We start from the raw sequence: 17,620 nt of genomic DNA, 5'->3' as shown, positions 1-17,620 counted from the left end.
GGTTAACTAGTGTCATGGCGTCATAAGCACACCTAAATAATGTTGTATCCTCTTATGTAAACACGCTCAAAGCATGAGGCCAGTGAGAGAGCTGGGATAGTACATTACTTAGGCACATCAGATACAAACCTGACATAATTAGTTCGACCTCTTTCTCAGAATAAGCTAATGTTTATATGGTTGTAGCACTCTAGTAGTGTACTATGTCTTTGTAGAGGGTAGGGATCGAACAGTTCCCAGGACTGTCCCTTGTGTACTGAGCTGTCTTTGTTGTAGAGGATAGGGGTCAAATGGCTCCCAAGACTGTCCTTTTCTCATGCCGGCTGCGTGCTTAATAGCCAGCCTTGAACTGCCCACATGCGGCTACCAGCGACTTGGCCTACTGTTACTAATAATAATAAATGCAAAATTTGTAAAGCGCATACTTACACTCCCAAGGAGAATGCTCTTAGCGCTTAAGAACAAGAACGAAACATGGACAGCATATGAGGGACAGGAAAACAAACAAATAGCATATGAACTGTAAAAGAATCAACAACCATACTAAAGGAAAATAAAATCAAATACAGAAAATACAAAGAAGAACCAAGAAAACAAGAACGAGAGCTGAGAGTAACATGATATTGCAAAATGAAGGGTGGAAAAAGGACCAGCATTATGGGAAAGGTTATTACAGTAATGTTTATGGAAGAGGTGAATAACTATAAGCAGGCAATTTAGTAACATTACAAACAATGTCTTTTGGTTACCAACAAGTTTGGGAGTGAAACTGTTCAATAGAATGAAATCATGTTTTTACTCAATGGTCTGCAACACACCTGTTAAAGGAAGTGAGCCTAGCTTTGGCTGGGGTGCCATGCTATACAAGCTCCTCTGATTATTATTAATTTTAAATAACCGTAATTTAATTCTGTATCTTTACATTTGCATATTTCTCTTGACTCTGAATAGCACGCATACAATCTGTAAGTGCTTTGATGCTATATTTTGATGTTATTTGTTTAACATCAAATCTGCTTTATAGTGTGAGAAATGAGCTACATAAATCTTATTATTAACCACCATGACAAACATTCTCACAGGCTGCAGTTAACATAATAAACATTAAACGTTCATTAAATAACCCAGACAGTTTATTACCCGGAACATAAAATGTTAACACTCTTCACTGAGCCAGAAAGGTCACTAGCACGCAAATCAGCTGCTGCTTTCAAACATCACAACATTCTTCAGTCAAGCAGTTTAAGCGCTGAAAAGTATGAGAATGGCCAATTACAAAAACTGAACATATTTTAACTGAAAGTCTCCTCTGCTGCAAATTGGTCTTTACTACCACCAACCTCTTTAGATGTTAATGGTTTTGCTAATATAATACTTGTTTGCCTCTAGCTTAAATAATGATGTCAGTATATAAGGTCTCTTGAAGCAAACTGCTAGTTTGATATTTTCTACTTTTGTGGTGTATGACATATTCTTCCTCAGACTTTGAGTGCTACAAGCAACCTGTTTGCATAGCCATCTCACACAGGAATGAGCTTTTTAAAGAACATTGAAAGGAAAGATGCTCCATCACACTCACACAAATATAGTCAAAACACATTTTTCTAAATCAGGTTATACTGGATTGATTTTCAAAATTATTGTCACTAGATTAACACTGCCTCCTATTCATCTTTCAAAAGAGTTTTTCACAATTGTATGCTAATCACTAGATATAGTAAAATGTGATTTTAAAAACAATGTTTGTGGCTAAAAATCTTGTTTTATATCAAGAAAAAAAAATCACATAAAATTAGACACTATAGTTCAAACTACCTAAATTCTAAAAATATGTGAGTGCACAGATAATAATGACATTATTAAAACAAAAATCACCCACAAGTAGAATGCTTCCATTTATTATTCCCTATTATGACTGCTGATTGAGGTTGCTTTGTAATCAAACTGTGTTGCATTGATTTCTAAAGAAAATGAGACAGATATCTGAAGCAAAAATATAACAGAAGCATCAAATTTGGAAGGTTTCAGACATTTCACATTTGGCAATATTTACTTGCCATGTTTTCATTGAAGAACAAAAAATAATGATCACAAAATTGCTAAGAGCAAAACATAGGTGAACATTTTTACAGAACTTAAAATTTTAAGGTATGTTCCTGCATATACAAATTTTTTTTAATTAGGCCCATACATGAAATTTTTTAAATTGCAAAATTAAACTAAAAGGAAAAAAGTAGTACAAATTTATAAAATATAGAGTACAGATCAAAAGAAAAATGCATAGTTTACCATATACTATTACACAAAAGCATGATTATAATGCACAACTAGTGCGAAGAGTCATTAAATGTTATCTCATCATATGGCATTAGGTTGGTGACAAAAACAAGAGAGGCATTTTTGGTTAGTTTAGGGCACAAAAAAAGTTCACAAACCAGTACTGATTCCCATCCTTCCAAGCACCTTGGATGTTTTCATCCAGTACATGGTTATTTGTGTTAAGCCAAAATGTTCTGTAACAATAGTGTAGATTTGCACTCTCAGATGAATGGTTCTAAGGCATGATTTTAAGATCCCACGGCCATAACATATTTATTCATGCCAACCCTGCCAGGGGTACAAATGTTGCCTTTAGTCCAGCCTGTAGGACCTTAATAGTGTAAGGAGGGGACTGCTGAATCATCTGCTTCTGTGTGAATCATAAAGCAGGAATCATAATCTATTTGCCTAAAGATTTCAAAACTCGATGCTGTTTATCCATCAGTACTATCAGCCTTCTGCATGCTTAACACACAATGATGCAGTGTTTACACAGTCTTAAAAACTTGTCCCAATACCTTTACCAAGTTTCTTTTCTACCGCAGTTCAGAACTCAAAATGAATGAAGTATTACAAACAGCTCTAAAGAAAAAAGAATCTGTACACAGGAACATTTCTGCACATTCAAGGGCATGTGCATGTGTCTGCTTGCACACACGTGTGCACACACACACACAAATACTTACGTATGCAGGGATTTTTCTCTGTGTAAAGTAGCCAGGATGGTGACAGCTATAGAATCATTTTTTACAGTTAATATACTTTTAAGACACAATGGTCTAGAAAGACCATCTCCTCTATATCCTGATTAAAGAGATCTAAATCAAGCTTCCACAGTTATGAAACAATCTTGCAATGGTGAAACATACAGATGTCACTAAGAGGGTAATGATTATTTATTGTCCATGAGTCAGATCTCTCTGGATGTAGCATTGGTCTACAGGGCTGTATTAACATTGCTGACTGGGCGAAAAACATCAATCAGCTAGCCAGTTTACAGTACTATTGTCTCAATGTGAGAAGACAAGTGTATCTATAACTAAAAATGGAAAGCCCAGCAAGCTTTCTTCAACTTCTGATGTGATCAACATGCAATGTGATCAAATAAAAAGAAAAGAAAAGTTATACTACCTAACATACAAAATAAATCTGTTCCATTTAAAAAAATCTTGATGCTTGTTTTTAACTATCAAAACAGTTGTGAAAGAAATTGATCTTTAAAGGTATACCAAGATACTAGAAGTAATCTCTGAAATGAGCAAGGCACTAGCATATAGAGTAACTTCAGATCAAATTTGACTAGACTGAAGTGCCTGAACACTTTGACCTTTTGAAATTAACATACATCAGTAGCCTTTCATGCTAAACACCTTCCAGGTTTCTAATCACATATGGCACCTTTGCATGTGAGAAAGCAGAATAGCAAAAACTTTATGAGAAAAAGTTATAGTCTTGGACTTAAGGAAATGCTGCCAGAGTTATGGTAAACACTAAAAGATGAGATTATGACAAGATCTTTCATGTGGATATTTACGAACACACCCTGAGAATAACACAGCATGGGGCTGGGTGTGGTAAATGAATGAAGTGCATAAAGAAAGATCAAAGATTAGTGGATGGTCTTGATAGCTATTGAACAGAGAAAGAAAAAATAGGATTCATTCATTCATATAGGCTACATTCATTTGACCTTTCAATTGTACTTCACATGGATTCAGTCTATTTACAAACACACCATTTATTGCCAGCTGCTTGTAATTCATATCAAAATTCCAACAATTTTTCTTCATAATTCTGTCCTTAAAAAATTTTTTAGATCACATTCACTATCTGATGGACAAACATATCACACTTCAGGGTGGTCAGCAGAATGAAAATCTCAACATGATAGGCTTTCGATAAGGCAAATAAGTAGTATAAAATATGACTTCGCTCTTCTCTGTTGATTACAATCTTCAACTCGAAAACTCTGCTTCGTGACTGAACATTTGTGTTGTGGATTTTTTCCCGCAAAAGTCCCCCAACCCCATCCCCCAACTCCCCCAACAACTCCACAGCCATGCACATCCAGCCTAAGGAAAATGCACTGTTTATTATGCATCACTATTATTGGGCATTTCCCAGATATCAAGCACAAATTAACTCATTTTAGGGGTATTCTTTATGTCCATTTGTGTTTTATCACAAGGCTTAGCTTGATTTGATGGATGAGTTTAAAAAAAAAAATTAGAAGCACATAACATTTACTCAATCACAACTTTATTTACTTTACACAAGCAAATTTCCTACATCTCTACATTTTTTCCACCGTGAGTGCTTATTGTTAGCAACACCAATACAATATGATTTGTTATGTTGCCAACATTATTTTTATTGCATTGATACAATACAAAATGCTCTTTCTGCTATTCAGTTAATAGTTTGTATGTGCAAGTCCAATCTTATTACACTTATTTAGTGCAGGACTATGTCAACGATATCTCCTTTTCATGCAATTAAGTTCTCTAATTTTTTGGCATGAATTGCCCTGCAAATTTTCATGGAAAAGGAAATATAAATTGCCATACAGCCCAGTCACAGAGTTTAAGATCCACAAATATTACGTTGAGTGACAAATAAATGTTCATAGAACACAGTATATAAATATTAACAACACACAATTCCACAGCAAACAAATATTACTAATCATTTATGGCTAGTTGCAACACCACATCGATGTAGACTTAAACCTATTTCTTTTGTAATATATTTCAATTATCTTTTTAAATGTTCTGTTATTTTAAAGGGTAAACTATAAAAGTATTTCTTTTCAGCCATTAATCTATATGTTTAATGTTATTAACGGAGGAGATGAGAGTTGGCAGTTATGCATATTAAGGTAAGTTCAGTACTTTTAAATGAAAAGATGATTTTATTCCAGCTGCACAATCAAAACCTTTATCCAAAACTTTTAACATATTTACCTCTTATATGAATATAACTCATATTTACAACCCTGCTATAATTTAACTAAAAAAAAAAACCTAGTGGCCCTATGCTCCTCAAGGAGTAGCAAGGACTAAACTAACAAAAAAAAAACCTAATAAAAATAAAACCTAAGAGCACAATGGGTTGCAACCCAGATTTATTTGACTGTATGTTTATATAGAGAATTTTTTTCCTTTTATTGTTATTTAAGTATTTATTTCAAAAATCTGTTTAGCTGAACAAGCAACAAAATAATCCCAATTTTCAAATGTCCATTAACAAGTCATGATTTCTTTATCCCTGCTAAGAAAAGCTGAATAATAAAACTCTGTAGCATGCACTTCTAACTCTTATAAGATTTCATTTACCTGTCATTGGTCATGCATCCATGAGAGAAGTTTAAGGTGGTTTAAATAAAAATCTCATGCATGCTAATTTCATTACCTCTCTGTTGGGAAATTACAGATAATTTTACAGAAAACTTTTATAAATGTATCCAATTAGAATAAGTATATATCCTTGTGCTTGAGCACCCATGTGCACTCAAAAAAACAAATTACATATACATAAATTAATGCTGTTATTCATTTAATTTGTAAAAATTGGCAAATCTCAAAGCTGAGCATAAGAACAAAATACAAAAATGTGGAGTTTTACTGTACACCTTCTGGCAGGCCCAATATGAAAAAAACTGCTTAAAATAATTTCATAAGAAAACACGGAAGATTCCAAAACTAGGCTAAGCATTAAAACACCAAAGGAGGGCATAGTTGATACTCATTAAGGCTGTGCAGGACATGTTTTAGGTGAGTTAATGCAAAACAACACCAAATAAAAAGAAATCCATGTAGGCATACTCTATACTCTCCATAACCATCACCCTTCCCCCTCCCCCACCAAAAAGATCATGTACAGCATATACATGAGACTGACAGGTGTGAAAAATATTTGTACAATGAAAAAAAAGCCATCATTCAGCCTTTTCTTTTAGACCCATAAACAAAAGAGTTTTTGACTTGCCAGTGAAGTCAAATTACAGGAATGGACAAGTCAGGTTATTTCCCATGCAGCATTAAGACTTCTGTTTACAAAAAAAGATCATTAATCATTATCTTTCATAAACTTTAACTTGATTTTGTCTGTTCCTGTATCCCAATAGACCAAAACTTTCACACAAACCACTTTCAAAAATGTTTTAAGAAGGATTTTTCAAAATGCGCTTTTGACGGAAGTCATAGACTTTGCGGCACATAAACACATTTTCTGGATCTACATCGTGGTCCGGGAGCTCTCGGTTGTATTGGCTGCCTTCAAACATCTCCAGGATTGGTACAACTTTAGAACGTGGCAATGCATTGTTTTCATGTCGCCGCATTTCTCCTTGGTAACTGTAAAGACAGAGAAATAATGCAGATAATAAAACAGATTTTAAAACTGCAAAATGAAATGTTAAAATTAAGATATATGACTATTCTCCAACATTCATCTATTTTCACTCATTCCCTCTCTCACACGTACACAATCAAACAAAATCTGATATATCAACATAAAGGTTAGTTTCAAACATGAATTATTAGCATACAACACATATTTCCATAAAATATTGGTACAATTTGTACAACTTTAAATAAAACAGTTGTATCGATGTGTTAAAGACCATTTGAATAAATCCATCTCTAATTTTTAAATTCCAAACATGAAGTAACAATCGAGTCTCAATCTGCATACCACATTGTCAGCATATCACCATTTCATGAAAGTTATCCCACTTGGGAAATACTATTTTCTCTCAACCCATCTGGCAACTCTGTACCTCTTCAGTTAGACATATAATGCATGAAAAGTTTCACCTACCGGCAATATTGATCATAGGTGAGCACATAGCACTTGTCGTCTATGCATGCCACACTGTTTTCATCCCAGTGACGAGAAGCAAAAACTTCGCTTTCAAGGTCATGTGCCTGACGTCCTGCCTCAGTGTGCTCTGGCTGGTAGTACCACAGCAAGCTCATCATCATCTCTCCTAACAACAGAAAAAATATGTTTAATCAGATGTCTTTTGCCAACCCTGAACTATGAGCAGCTGCTTGAACATGATCTGAAACTGCATACTGATAAAAGGCACGTTAATAATTTTCCTAATTGTTCATATTCATTTCCTTAATAAAACAAAACAGATTCTGCTAATCAGAAGTAAAAAAAAATTGAGAAATCTCACCTGATTCGGGATGTTCCCAAAAAGCCGCCACCTTTGCAACGTAAGGTACATCTGATTTGCGGGAACCTGAACGTAGCAGAACGCAGTCCCGTGAAAATATAACATCTCCATCTATATGCCTGATGGCGCTGTAGCAGCGACGTTCAACTGGTGGCATGTCGGCATTCTGAAAGGTCAGCACATTCAAGAAACAAATATAACAGTCAAAACAAAAGATAACTGTAAGCAAACAAAATCACATTGCAAACCATCCAGACACATCTTACAGTGCTTCTAGAAAGCTTTCATTAAACTGCAACAAAAACATTTAGCCACTTCCACACACTTCAAAAGAAACACCATGACTGCAGTGCAATTTAAATCTCTCCCCCACCCCATTTAGATAACATGTAAGATGAAAGGGTCCCACACTCTCCTCCTTCCACTCATCATGAACACATACCACGCTTGGAATCTTCTTCACTTCTGGCTCACCAATCCACCTCCACCCATGGTCGGGTACTTCAGGTTCTTCCCTTTTAACCTCCTTTTCCTCTTTCACCTCAACCTCAGTCTTGGTGACTTTGGCTTTGCGCTTCTCATATTTTCTCTTGCATGCTTTCTCAACATCTCTGTTCTTCAGTTCCACTCGGCTTTCTGCACTCTTCTTACCAGACACATTTTTTGACTTACTATTGTCAGTAGAAGTCCTTTTCTTACTGTTGCTACTGGTTATGACGCTCACATCAGTTTCTGAATATTTTGACGCGGAGTTTCCTCGAACACTGCCACTGTTCTTATTGCTAATATTGCCAATATCATTGTTGACACTGCTGCTGTTGTTGTTAGAGTCACTAGATTTGCCAGTGTAGGTGCGTTCTGAGAAGGCTGCTAGGTCATGAGGGGTGTCTGGATTATGGATGAGCACCTTCACCTGGGCATGCGGCACTCTGACAGGGATGTGATGAGCCAGAAGACATGTCTGGGCAATAGGCTGTGGCAGTAGTGGGCCTGCAGCTGCCGGCTGGTAGTAGCCTCCAGGGTAATAGCCTGCAACAATTTGAGTCCCATGAAAAAGTCACAAAACAACTCTGTGAGGAAACCTGGATGGAAGCATTCAAGTTCAATTTGAATCTCTAATCTGATAAAGAATTGTGCTCGTCCTTCTTCAGACTATGAAGGGCCTAAAGAACAAAAGTGTGTGAGTGTAGAAAAACAAAAATACCAAACTGTTCATATGCCTTGAACTCAGATAAATACAAACATTTCAGTTTAATAATAATAATAGAGGGAACTTGCATAGTGCCATATCTCGGTCCTATGGGCAGGCCAATGGTAATTTACAGAAAAAAAGACAAACGTACACTGATGTACACTACAAACATAGAATGCCATATAATGAAAGATCTATAGCCAGAAGCCGATCCCAGCAAGCACAACTCATTTGAAAAACTGCAATCCAGGCTGTAAATGCTCCTTTCCACACTACTGGTCTAGGAGCATTTGATGCTTGACCTAAAAAGTGTGCTTTTGCACATTGTGTCCAGCTAATGCTGGAGAAAGGTGATATATAAATTTGATTATTATTATTATCTGAATTTGAATGCAAAAAGCTATCAGCACACAAAATGAAAGCAAAACACCAAATCATGCTTAAAACAGTACCATAAACTGATACTTTTATTGTGAACAATGTGCATATTAATGATGAACCCACACCAAGTGATAGAGCAGCAGAAGCTGCCAACAGCGTTGATAAAGCAAGCTGGAGAGAATGGTTACAGACAAGTGCCTGTTCCCTAAGCTGATGAAAAATTATAACAATGGAAAGATTTGCTACTATCTTACAGGCAGGAGAAAAACATGAGTGGATGTGCTGGGTGGCAATGGGAGTCAAAAAAATGACTGCACACATTCCCATCCCCCACCCCTCACTGAACACTGTCTAAATCAAATGAAATTCACTTGACTAAGGTGGTAACTCTCTCCTTCCCACCCGACCCCTTCTAATCACAAGGTGTAGCGTTATTCTCAGACAAAAATTGATAAAGACTGCAGCTACAGTTGACAGCTGCAAGTCAGAGAACTGACGCAAAACACAGCATCGACCAAGGACTGGGATCAGTATATTGGCAGAGGTGCTCCAGAAGATTAATGTCTGCGAAAACGGAATCCGATATTGCGGCGGCTTGTGTCCTTAAGATACATAAATCTCGAAACTACTAAACATATCTGCTTCGGCAGGCGACCCAGCGGTCACCTGGCTTATTTTTTTATGAACACCTAGGTTCATCTGTTTCTAGACTGAGGAACCCCACCCACACTTGCCTTCTACGCCATCCTGCCTTTCTCCAACAACAGGAGCCGATTGTGATCAGAGCAGCGGCATCCGAGCCTGACGGCGCCCACGATAGCCAATGCCGGAAGAACGGCCGGTACCTGACTGCAAAAGAATCGGGATGATTGCGAGGGAGAAGAAGTTGAGAGTTGACCCCGAGATATGCGAGGACCCTACCACCTCACTCTCCTGCCTTCTTTTTCATCCTATAACGCGACAATGAGACACTACCGCAAGGCTGCCAAATGAATTTCTCGTATTGCAATCCCAGGTAATTATAATAATGTTACTGGAACGCGCGACATCAAATGGCTATTAAATTATCTCGCGATGTCGGTATAGAAATCAAGCACAACACACAGGTACACGCAGAACAGTTACAATGGACGACGGGTGTGAAGCAAGGATCTGTATGTGAACCGGACACGCCGTATGACGATGAGACGTGTACTGAAGTCGACGCAAAACGCGCGTGCATGTGTCTCGAGCTGTGGCCATGATGTGTCTAAAGTGGTCGACGGGGTCGGGTTATCCCGTCGCATGATCAGTTGCAACGGCAACAGAGCCAACATTATGTCACAGCTGATATCTTTTCCACTCCAATCTCTGGAAAACTGGTCATTTTCGTTATTTTATTCAAAGCGTTTGGCCACCCTCCTGCCCTTTTTGCACCGAGATTTTAGGCCAGTGCTATGGAACTATAATTTATATGTAGGATGTTAAAATTAGCACACAGGGCTTGCAAATGTGTGAAATCTTCGGTAAGCTTTCACTCTCTGTATGCTTCACACAGAAAAAACAAACTCAGAATGGCCTGGGTGTCGACGTGCATAACCATAATCGAGCATATCGACTAGTTTATCACGGGGTCGATGCTGGACTGGTTTTCATTCATGTCAGCAACCACCGAAATGATAGAATGCTGACAACTCGTAAGCCAGGCAAGTTTCTCTGTGAACATCAGTTTTTCGTACTCATCATTCAGCTAAAGCTAATGTGAATCCGGTCCCCTGACGCCATTTCGCGCCGCGGCAACGTATCGATCACGTAGTCTTAAGAGACCCAAAGCGTATCAACCACGTGATCTGGGAATGGAGACCACTATCAATCACGAGGTTTCTGTCCCTCTCTCTACGAGTCGGGTGTGTGTGTGTAGGGGGGAGATACACACCTCACATTGTATCGCATTTACACCAAATCAAGCCGTCATTAGAGATGGTCACTTTTTTTCCATTTCAGTTTCCCCTTTCTGTGACACATTCCTGACAAGAAATAATTTCCAGAAGTTGGCCTCATTGCCGTTATGTTAGACATCGCTTTCGTAGGTTAATTTTTCATCTTTTCAAAACCTGCGAAACAACACTAACATTAGACACAAACGGAATGAAAGGCTAGTAGATCTTGCTCAAGTGCTCCCGTCTTTTCTGAAAAATGGCGGGTGGTATATAGTGGCTGTGCGAGGCAGTGCAGAAGGGTATGGGGGTGGAAGAGAGAAAGCGGCAAACATAAATCCTTGAACAATTTATCCGTCACAAAAAACAATTAAAAAGGACGCCTTGCTCTGTAACGATGATCGGTACAACAAAAACTGCAGACATGACAACCACGTCCACCTACGTTCGTGGGAACGCATGCCGAAAGAAGGGAGGACAGTGTCACGCCGGTGCAAAGGTCGCCCACCCCGTAGTGTGACCTCAGTATAAAGGTCACCTACCCTTCAGATGACGTCGGAAGAAAGTCATCTACTCAGGAGGATGAAGGTACTTTAACCAAAACTCTACCTGAAAGGCAACGAGGTCTCAATCTTCTATAATTTTTTTTTTTGAAACGTTCGTAAATAAAGTTTCCATGGTCTTAGAAAAGTCGCGGCACACTGACTTCGTGAAATTCTTCTTTTCAAGTCGTTCAAAATTTTCATCGGCGGCTTAAAATGATATCGCCAATAATGCCGCACCTTCGAGAACCCAGGTGTCTAGTAACTCGTAAAATGCAAAATGTCACAGCCGAGTCGACAGGACTGGATAATTTCCAATCATGGCTTCTTTCAGAGATTGCTCAAACCTAATTAATCCAACGAAACGTTTTTGTTAAGTCAAAAAATCTTTTATGGGAAATGCTTGGGTTGCAAGCTAGTCTGATTCCAGTAATATCCTCTCGGCTTCATGAGTCCTAGCCATCTAGGTCGACTTTATCTCTGGACAAGCGCTATTTCCAGTAACATATTGATCTGCTTTCATCACAGATTATGAATGTCTTTGTATATCTGAACTACGAGTTGTAGATTAGTAACTCTTGCACCTCTTAATCCATTAAAAATGCCCCAGTACTAAATTTGATATTATATATATTCTCTCATATCACTTTCTGATGAAGATTATCGCAGTGTTTCAACGATCTGTTTCACTAAAACTAACACACGTTTATTTTTGCGACTCATGAAGGGTGACAGTTGATTATCTTGAAACTACGGGTGGATTTGCACTGCATCTCTTCCGACGGCTTGAGAACTCTTAGGTTTTTCGAATAGGCATTCTGCAGGAACCAAAATAAGCAGCAAACATAAAAAAAAATGGCTTTTATCTATTAGATCCTTTTATGACTGGACCCGTGGTGTGAAAAGGAGTATCTGCAACCTGGATTACAGTTTTTCAAATGAACTGTGCACGCTGGGAGCAGCTTCTGGCCACATCTCATTGGCAATTTTATATTTGTTGCGTGCGTCTTTTTTTCTGTAAATTGCCCTGAGCCTGCCCATAATGCCGAGATATGGCGCTGTATAAGTTCCTGCATTATTATTTAAATATTATTTATCAAGACTAGTGTCACTCGTTGATCTTTTAAAGCCATTAAAAAGAAGTGACCCTTTTTTTTACACGCCGCAAGCGACATACTCATAACTCTCACTTGCCGCGTCCTATCTCAGGTGTTGATCTGTTGTTAATGTCAATAACACAGACGTCAGGCTTGTACATGGTTACCTTTACCTTGTCAAGGCCTCAGCCAATAGGAACATATATTAATTAGGCGTATAAGTGCAGAAACATCACCTCATGATTTTGACCTCTTTCCGTGCGTGGTGATGTTTGTAGGCGTGAAGTCGAGAACAGAAGGAATGAGCCCAGGCTGGGGAACTAATATCGTTCACTGAGCAAACAAAAATATTCCTCACGGCCCCTCATTTCAGTAACCGACTATACATTACTCGCTATCGAGTCTTCGGGTGGATAAGAGGTCAGCGCTGCGATAGAAATAGCCTGCGTCCATCTACTAATAAGGGAGGGTCATGTCTGCCTGTAGGCATAAATGGATCATTCAGTCACCTCCGGGGGACAGCAAATCAACGTGTCCCTTTCCTGTATTTTGTCCTTGGGCTCTTCCAAGACATTCTGACCAGAATTAAAAAGACGCAAACCTCATCTTGCAGAAGATGCAATAAAGGGAAAAAAAAACAACAAAAAAATAAAACAAAACAAAAACGCCTGACATCGAAGAATAGACTGGCCTGCCATTCAAACATATCTCAGAGGATGACAGGAATCTGCGCCAAATGGCGAACATTGGTGACAAAAGTACTCGCGGCGATAACGGCTGAAGGAATGATGATGAGAAGAAAGAGGAAGGAAAATGACAAGCACATTTCTTGATTTCAATTTGTTTTTAAATTTATATATTCATTCTATTTATCACGACAATCACGATAAACGTTTGCCGAACAGCTACAACGTTTTTCGGTGTCTCAGTTTCGACTATACTACATCCCCGTAAGCAGAGGTAAAAGACTTAAAAAAAAAAGCGGCATGTTCCGCGAAGCTGTACATCTTACTGCTGAACTACCCACTTCAACTCACCCGCTTCCTCACGGAATGTATTCGATTAATAATCACCTCCATCTGCAGCCTTCAGACCAAAACACCGGTCAGGCCACTTTCCGTCAGTTGTTTTACGGCATGGGTGAGAAACGCCTGACCAGCGGGCCGTATACGGTCTGCGAAATTATTTGCCCGCCAAGGCAACCACAGATTTCAGTACATGTATGAGCTTTTTACATAGCAACATAAATGATTATTAAGTGAATAGTAATGATATAATTTTCGAGGGAAGGCAAGGAGCGTCCATGACGGGATAGACAGGGTACGTACGAGTATATGACGGGATGGACACGTATACGTCTCGTCGGCTGCCCGCGGCCTACATGGACGATTTTGATGCGTGTAAGTGACCTTTACCCCAAGCCGAGGGCAGATCACTTCCGGTTTGCTGTCGGCTGTTGATACGCGTACCGTTCTTCGACCATGCTGGCTCTTACAATTTGAAAAGAGTCCAACATTAGCCTTTCATGGTTTCGAAAGGATGAGCAAAATGAAAAGGCTTTGGCTGCTAAAAATTCGTTTGGGTTTATGGTTTTCTTCCTCTGCTGGTTTGTAGCTGGACTGTATACAATGTATTTTGAAGTGCACATTTTTTCGGATCTATGGGCTGGATTCCACTCCGCCATGTTTCACTCGCATCGGCAGTGAATACCACCAGGAATTGCTACCTGCAAAGAACGATCAGCATGTCCGAGACGAGAGCTGAACAGGACAGCCAGCCTTTGCTATACTGGTGACAGGCGCTAACCGTTGGGCGCCCTGTAAATGCCATGAACTCCTCCATCAGAATGAGATATGTGTGTACTAATAATCATGATGATGACGATGATTATTGTTGTTGATGTACTTCCACTGCACAACCAAAAAACAGAAAATGTGCTATAGAAAAAAAAGAAGGTTGTGTTACTATATGATCTGTCTCTTCTTGGAATTATAAGCGAAAAGTTTTACAGACTCCAAACAGTTATTTTACTATGCTTTTCAATGGAGCGGAGCATCCTTTTCGCGCACCTTATTACGAAAAGGTGGATTGTGGCGACTCAGAAGACAAAAGTGCCAGACAAGCTAAGACTGTACACGCTGCAAAAGTGTTAACACATTGGCAAAACAACAGCTCGACCAAACAGAGTAGGTTTATTTTTAAGTAGATGATTTTGTATGCCCCGCGAATGATGTTATAAATATCGAAATGGCCCTCTAAGGGAAATGGTTCCTCATCCCTGCTTTACATAAACGCTTAACTGTTCCCCAATAATGAGTTTTCCTCCTTTTTTCAATTCCCTTTCCTACAATCGCTGTCTCATTGTCGTCTCGTGTAAGCATTCTCCGTCGCAAACGTATACATGGAAAAGGACAGGTGCGAAGTGGTGAGTGATAATTCTAGATAGGCAGCATTAGCTTAAGAAATCGAAAGTGCACAATCCCTAGTTTCTCCGGGATTATTAAAATTTGGAAGGAAAATAGAAAACAAGGAAAATGTGAACTGCGCTCACTATCGTTTGACCAGATTAAAGTTTGTGTAGAAGCATCATGTAAGACGTTTAAAACGGCTTTAACTGTACAGAAAATGGCTTTAAAACGATTTGTAAAGTACACACTACAGACATCCTACTGTATATGTGTAATGGGGAAACGAGGGGCAGTATCGTGAGCACTCCTCTACACAGGTTTCTACATGAGTAAGCGTGCAAGTGCACAACACATCCGCATTATATATTCTAAGAACTGTGCAAGCATTGTGATTATCATCTCTTCTTATGTAAAACACAGATTTATCCGTTTCGTCCTTTCGTTGTCTAGTTAATATCTTGTTTGTTAAATTTGAAATGTATATCTCATAATCGATTGAAAGCCGATCCAGCCATTAACATAACTGAATGATAACATCTGGCTAAAATCTCGTGATGTAATATCTAAAGACCATCTCTGGACAGGGGAGATGGGGCGATGAGGACGACTCTCAAACTGCCAGTTTCTTGCCCCATAATTTTTCTATCTTGATAACTCAACCTGCTGCTTATATATTCATCTTCACAGATACACGATAGGTTTTAAATCAATCAATCCACGTCTTCAATTGCACCGAAACTAATAAAATGCATTTCGTTGTCGGAGAAAACATCACGAGAAAAAAAAAAGCATACCCATATTGAAGGACTATGATACACAGAATGAAAAACTAATTAACTCAAAGTATATTGAGAAACTTTGGAGGGATATGATGGGAGGGGCAAGGTAAATGTTGGCAAAGTCGCCAGCGACTTGCAGGACAGAGGTTGAGGCGGATGTGATACGAGTGGTAAATGCGGGGTTGGCGCTGCGTGAGGCAGAAGGCCGGCGCACAATCGAAGAAAATATCAATGCAGCATGGCGGAGGGAAAAGGCTTTACCTGAAACTAGCAATTACCGTGCGCGAACAGCATCGGTAACGGCGACCACTGTACGGCTATAAAACAGAACAGCGGGTGTTCCCTCCCTTCTTGTTCCACAGACAGTAACAAAGACAAGGAAAACACCCAAAGATAATTGGTTAATTCGTCGGCGTTACACAACGGCGCAAGACGCTACTGAAGCCGACAGGAAAGACAAAGGATGAATTCGTATATTCTAAAAGTTGATTTTTTTTTTCTTTTTTTGGTAGTCTTTAGATTCGAGCATTCAGTGCAAACACTGGCTTAAAAAATCGTTTAGAAGGGTTAAAAAATATAACTGCAAACACAATTTTTTAAACTTTGCCAAATGAAAGTGGAGCAAGGTCTTTGTTCTCTGTGGATGCTTGTGTTCAGGCCCGATCATTTTCTCTAAACAAAAACTGATAAAGGGCGTGACGACAGCGGTTCGTCATCGAAACCAACGGAAAGTCAGGGAGAAGCACGAGAACGCCGTCAACTCTTTGTTAAAAGTTGGTGATCGGTGAGGTGACACCGTGCAATTGTCTTGTATCTCAAGTGCAACAGGACGGACAAAGAAATCGTGGCAAATAGCACCCGCAGAAAGTCCGCCTCCCCACCCTTAGGCAAAGATTACACTTTTGTATATCCCTATTCAAAATCTCTTAAACTTAAAATTTTGTTTCTTTGGTTGTTCTTTGTGTAGTTTGTGGAAGCTAAAATGTCTGCGAGGGGCTACCAGAGTCATCGAAAGTTGGCTGCCAAAGTCCAGTAAAGTCTTACTTCAAAGCGTCGCAAAAATGCTTCTCGAAAAATTCCAGAAATGCCTTGCACTTTATGGTGAGAATGAAGTCCTCAATCACACTAATTATTTTCAGATTTGCCAGACACCGCATTTACAATTACAAAAACTTAGATTGAGGTATGCGCAGTGCTGCATCAAACATTGGTGGCACTACTGCGGTACACCTGCATTTTTAACAAAAACTATGAGCACTAAAACAAGAAGATTACGATTTCTCACAAGTAACAAGGTTCAAGCCAATTCTGTTCCACAAAAAATGCGTGAGTACAGATAAATGGTTTCCAGAAAACTTCACATCCGACTGTTGTTTGAAGTTAGGAGGGTCATGAGATGCACTTCGATGGGGGTTTTTTTTTCTTTTGTAAACGATGCACGTGCTAGATGCTTGGAAAAACTTCCATCAAGCGCCACGTCCGCCATTAAAGCGGAGCCCACAGATGCACAGACCACGGGATTGGCCCTAGCTGGCCTAACACATCTGATGCACAGACACGACGGAGGAAAAGGTTCAACCAGGCGGCGTGCACCTGCAGACGGCATCACGCAAGATGCTTAAGCCATGGTGGCCAAGGAGCCTAGCAAAGAAAATGCGAAATGGGGCAAAGAATGAACGAAAGGACCAGAAACCATCGGCCAGCCGGTCCCTCAGCTAGTCTGCTTGAGGTCCAGCCTGACTGGGAAGACGTCACGGCTCTCGGGGAAAACAACTTCGCCCTTCGCCGTGCACCGTCTGAC

General features: G+C 39.4%; 1 protein-coding gene across 2 annotated transcripts in view; it reads right to left on the bottom strand.

The window, feature by feature from the left end:
- Positions 1-1,110: 1,110 nt before the first annotated feature.
- Positions 1,111-17,620, bottom strand: part of LOC112562137 — a 32,633-nt gene continuing 16,123 nt past the window's right edge. For both annotated transcript variants that reach the window (XM_025235186.1, XM_025235187.1), the window contains exons 3-6: positions 7,947-8,533; positions 7,505-7,670; positions 7,141-7,309; positions 1,111-6,674 (exon numbers count right to left, since the gene is read on the bottom strand). In XM_025235186.1, coding sequence (XP_025090971.1) covers positions 6,482-6,674; positions 7,141-7,309; positions 7,505-7,670; positions 7,947-8,533 — 1,115 coding nt within the window. In that variant the 3' untranslated portion in view covers positions 1,111-6,481. The remainder of the gene's footprint in view (positions 6,675-7,140; positions 7,310-7,504; positions 7,671-7,946; positions 8,534-17,620) is intronic.

The sequence above is a fragment of the Pomacea canaliculata genome, linkage group LG4 (genome assembly GCF_003073045.1).
Source record: "Pomacea canaliculata isolate SZHN2017 linkage group LG4, ASM307304v1, whole genome shotgun sequence".
Taxonomy (NCBI): Eukaryota; Metazoa; Mollusca; class Gastropoda; order Architaenioglossa; family Ampullariidae; genus Pomacea; species Pomacea canaliculata.
The sequence above is the reverse complement of the archived record's forward strand: the minus strand, read 5'-3'. Positions and strand labels throughout refer to the sequence as shown.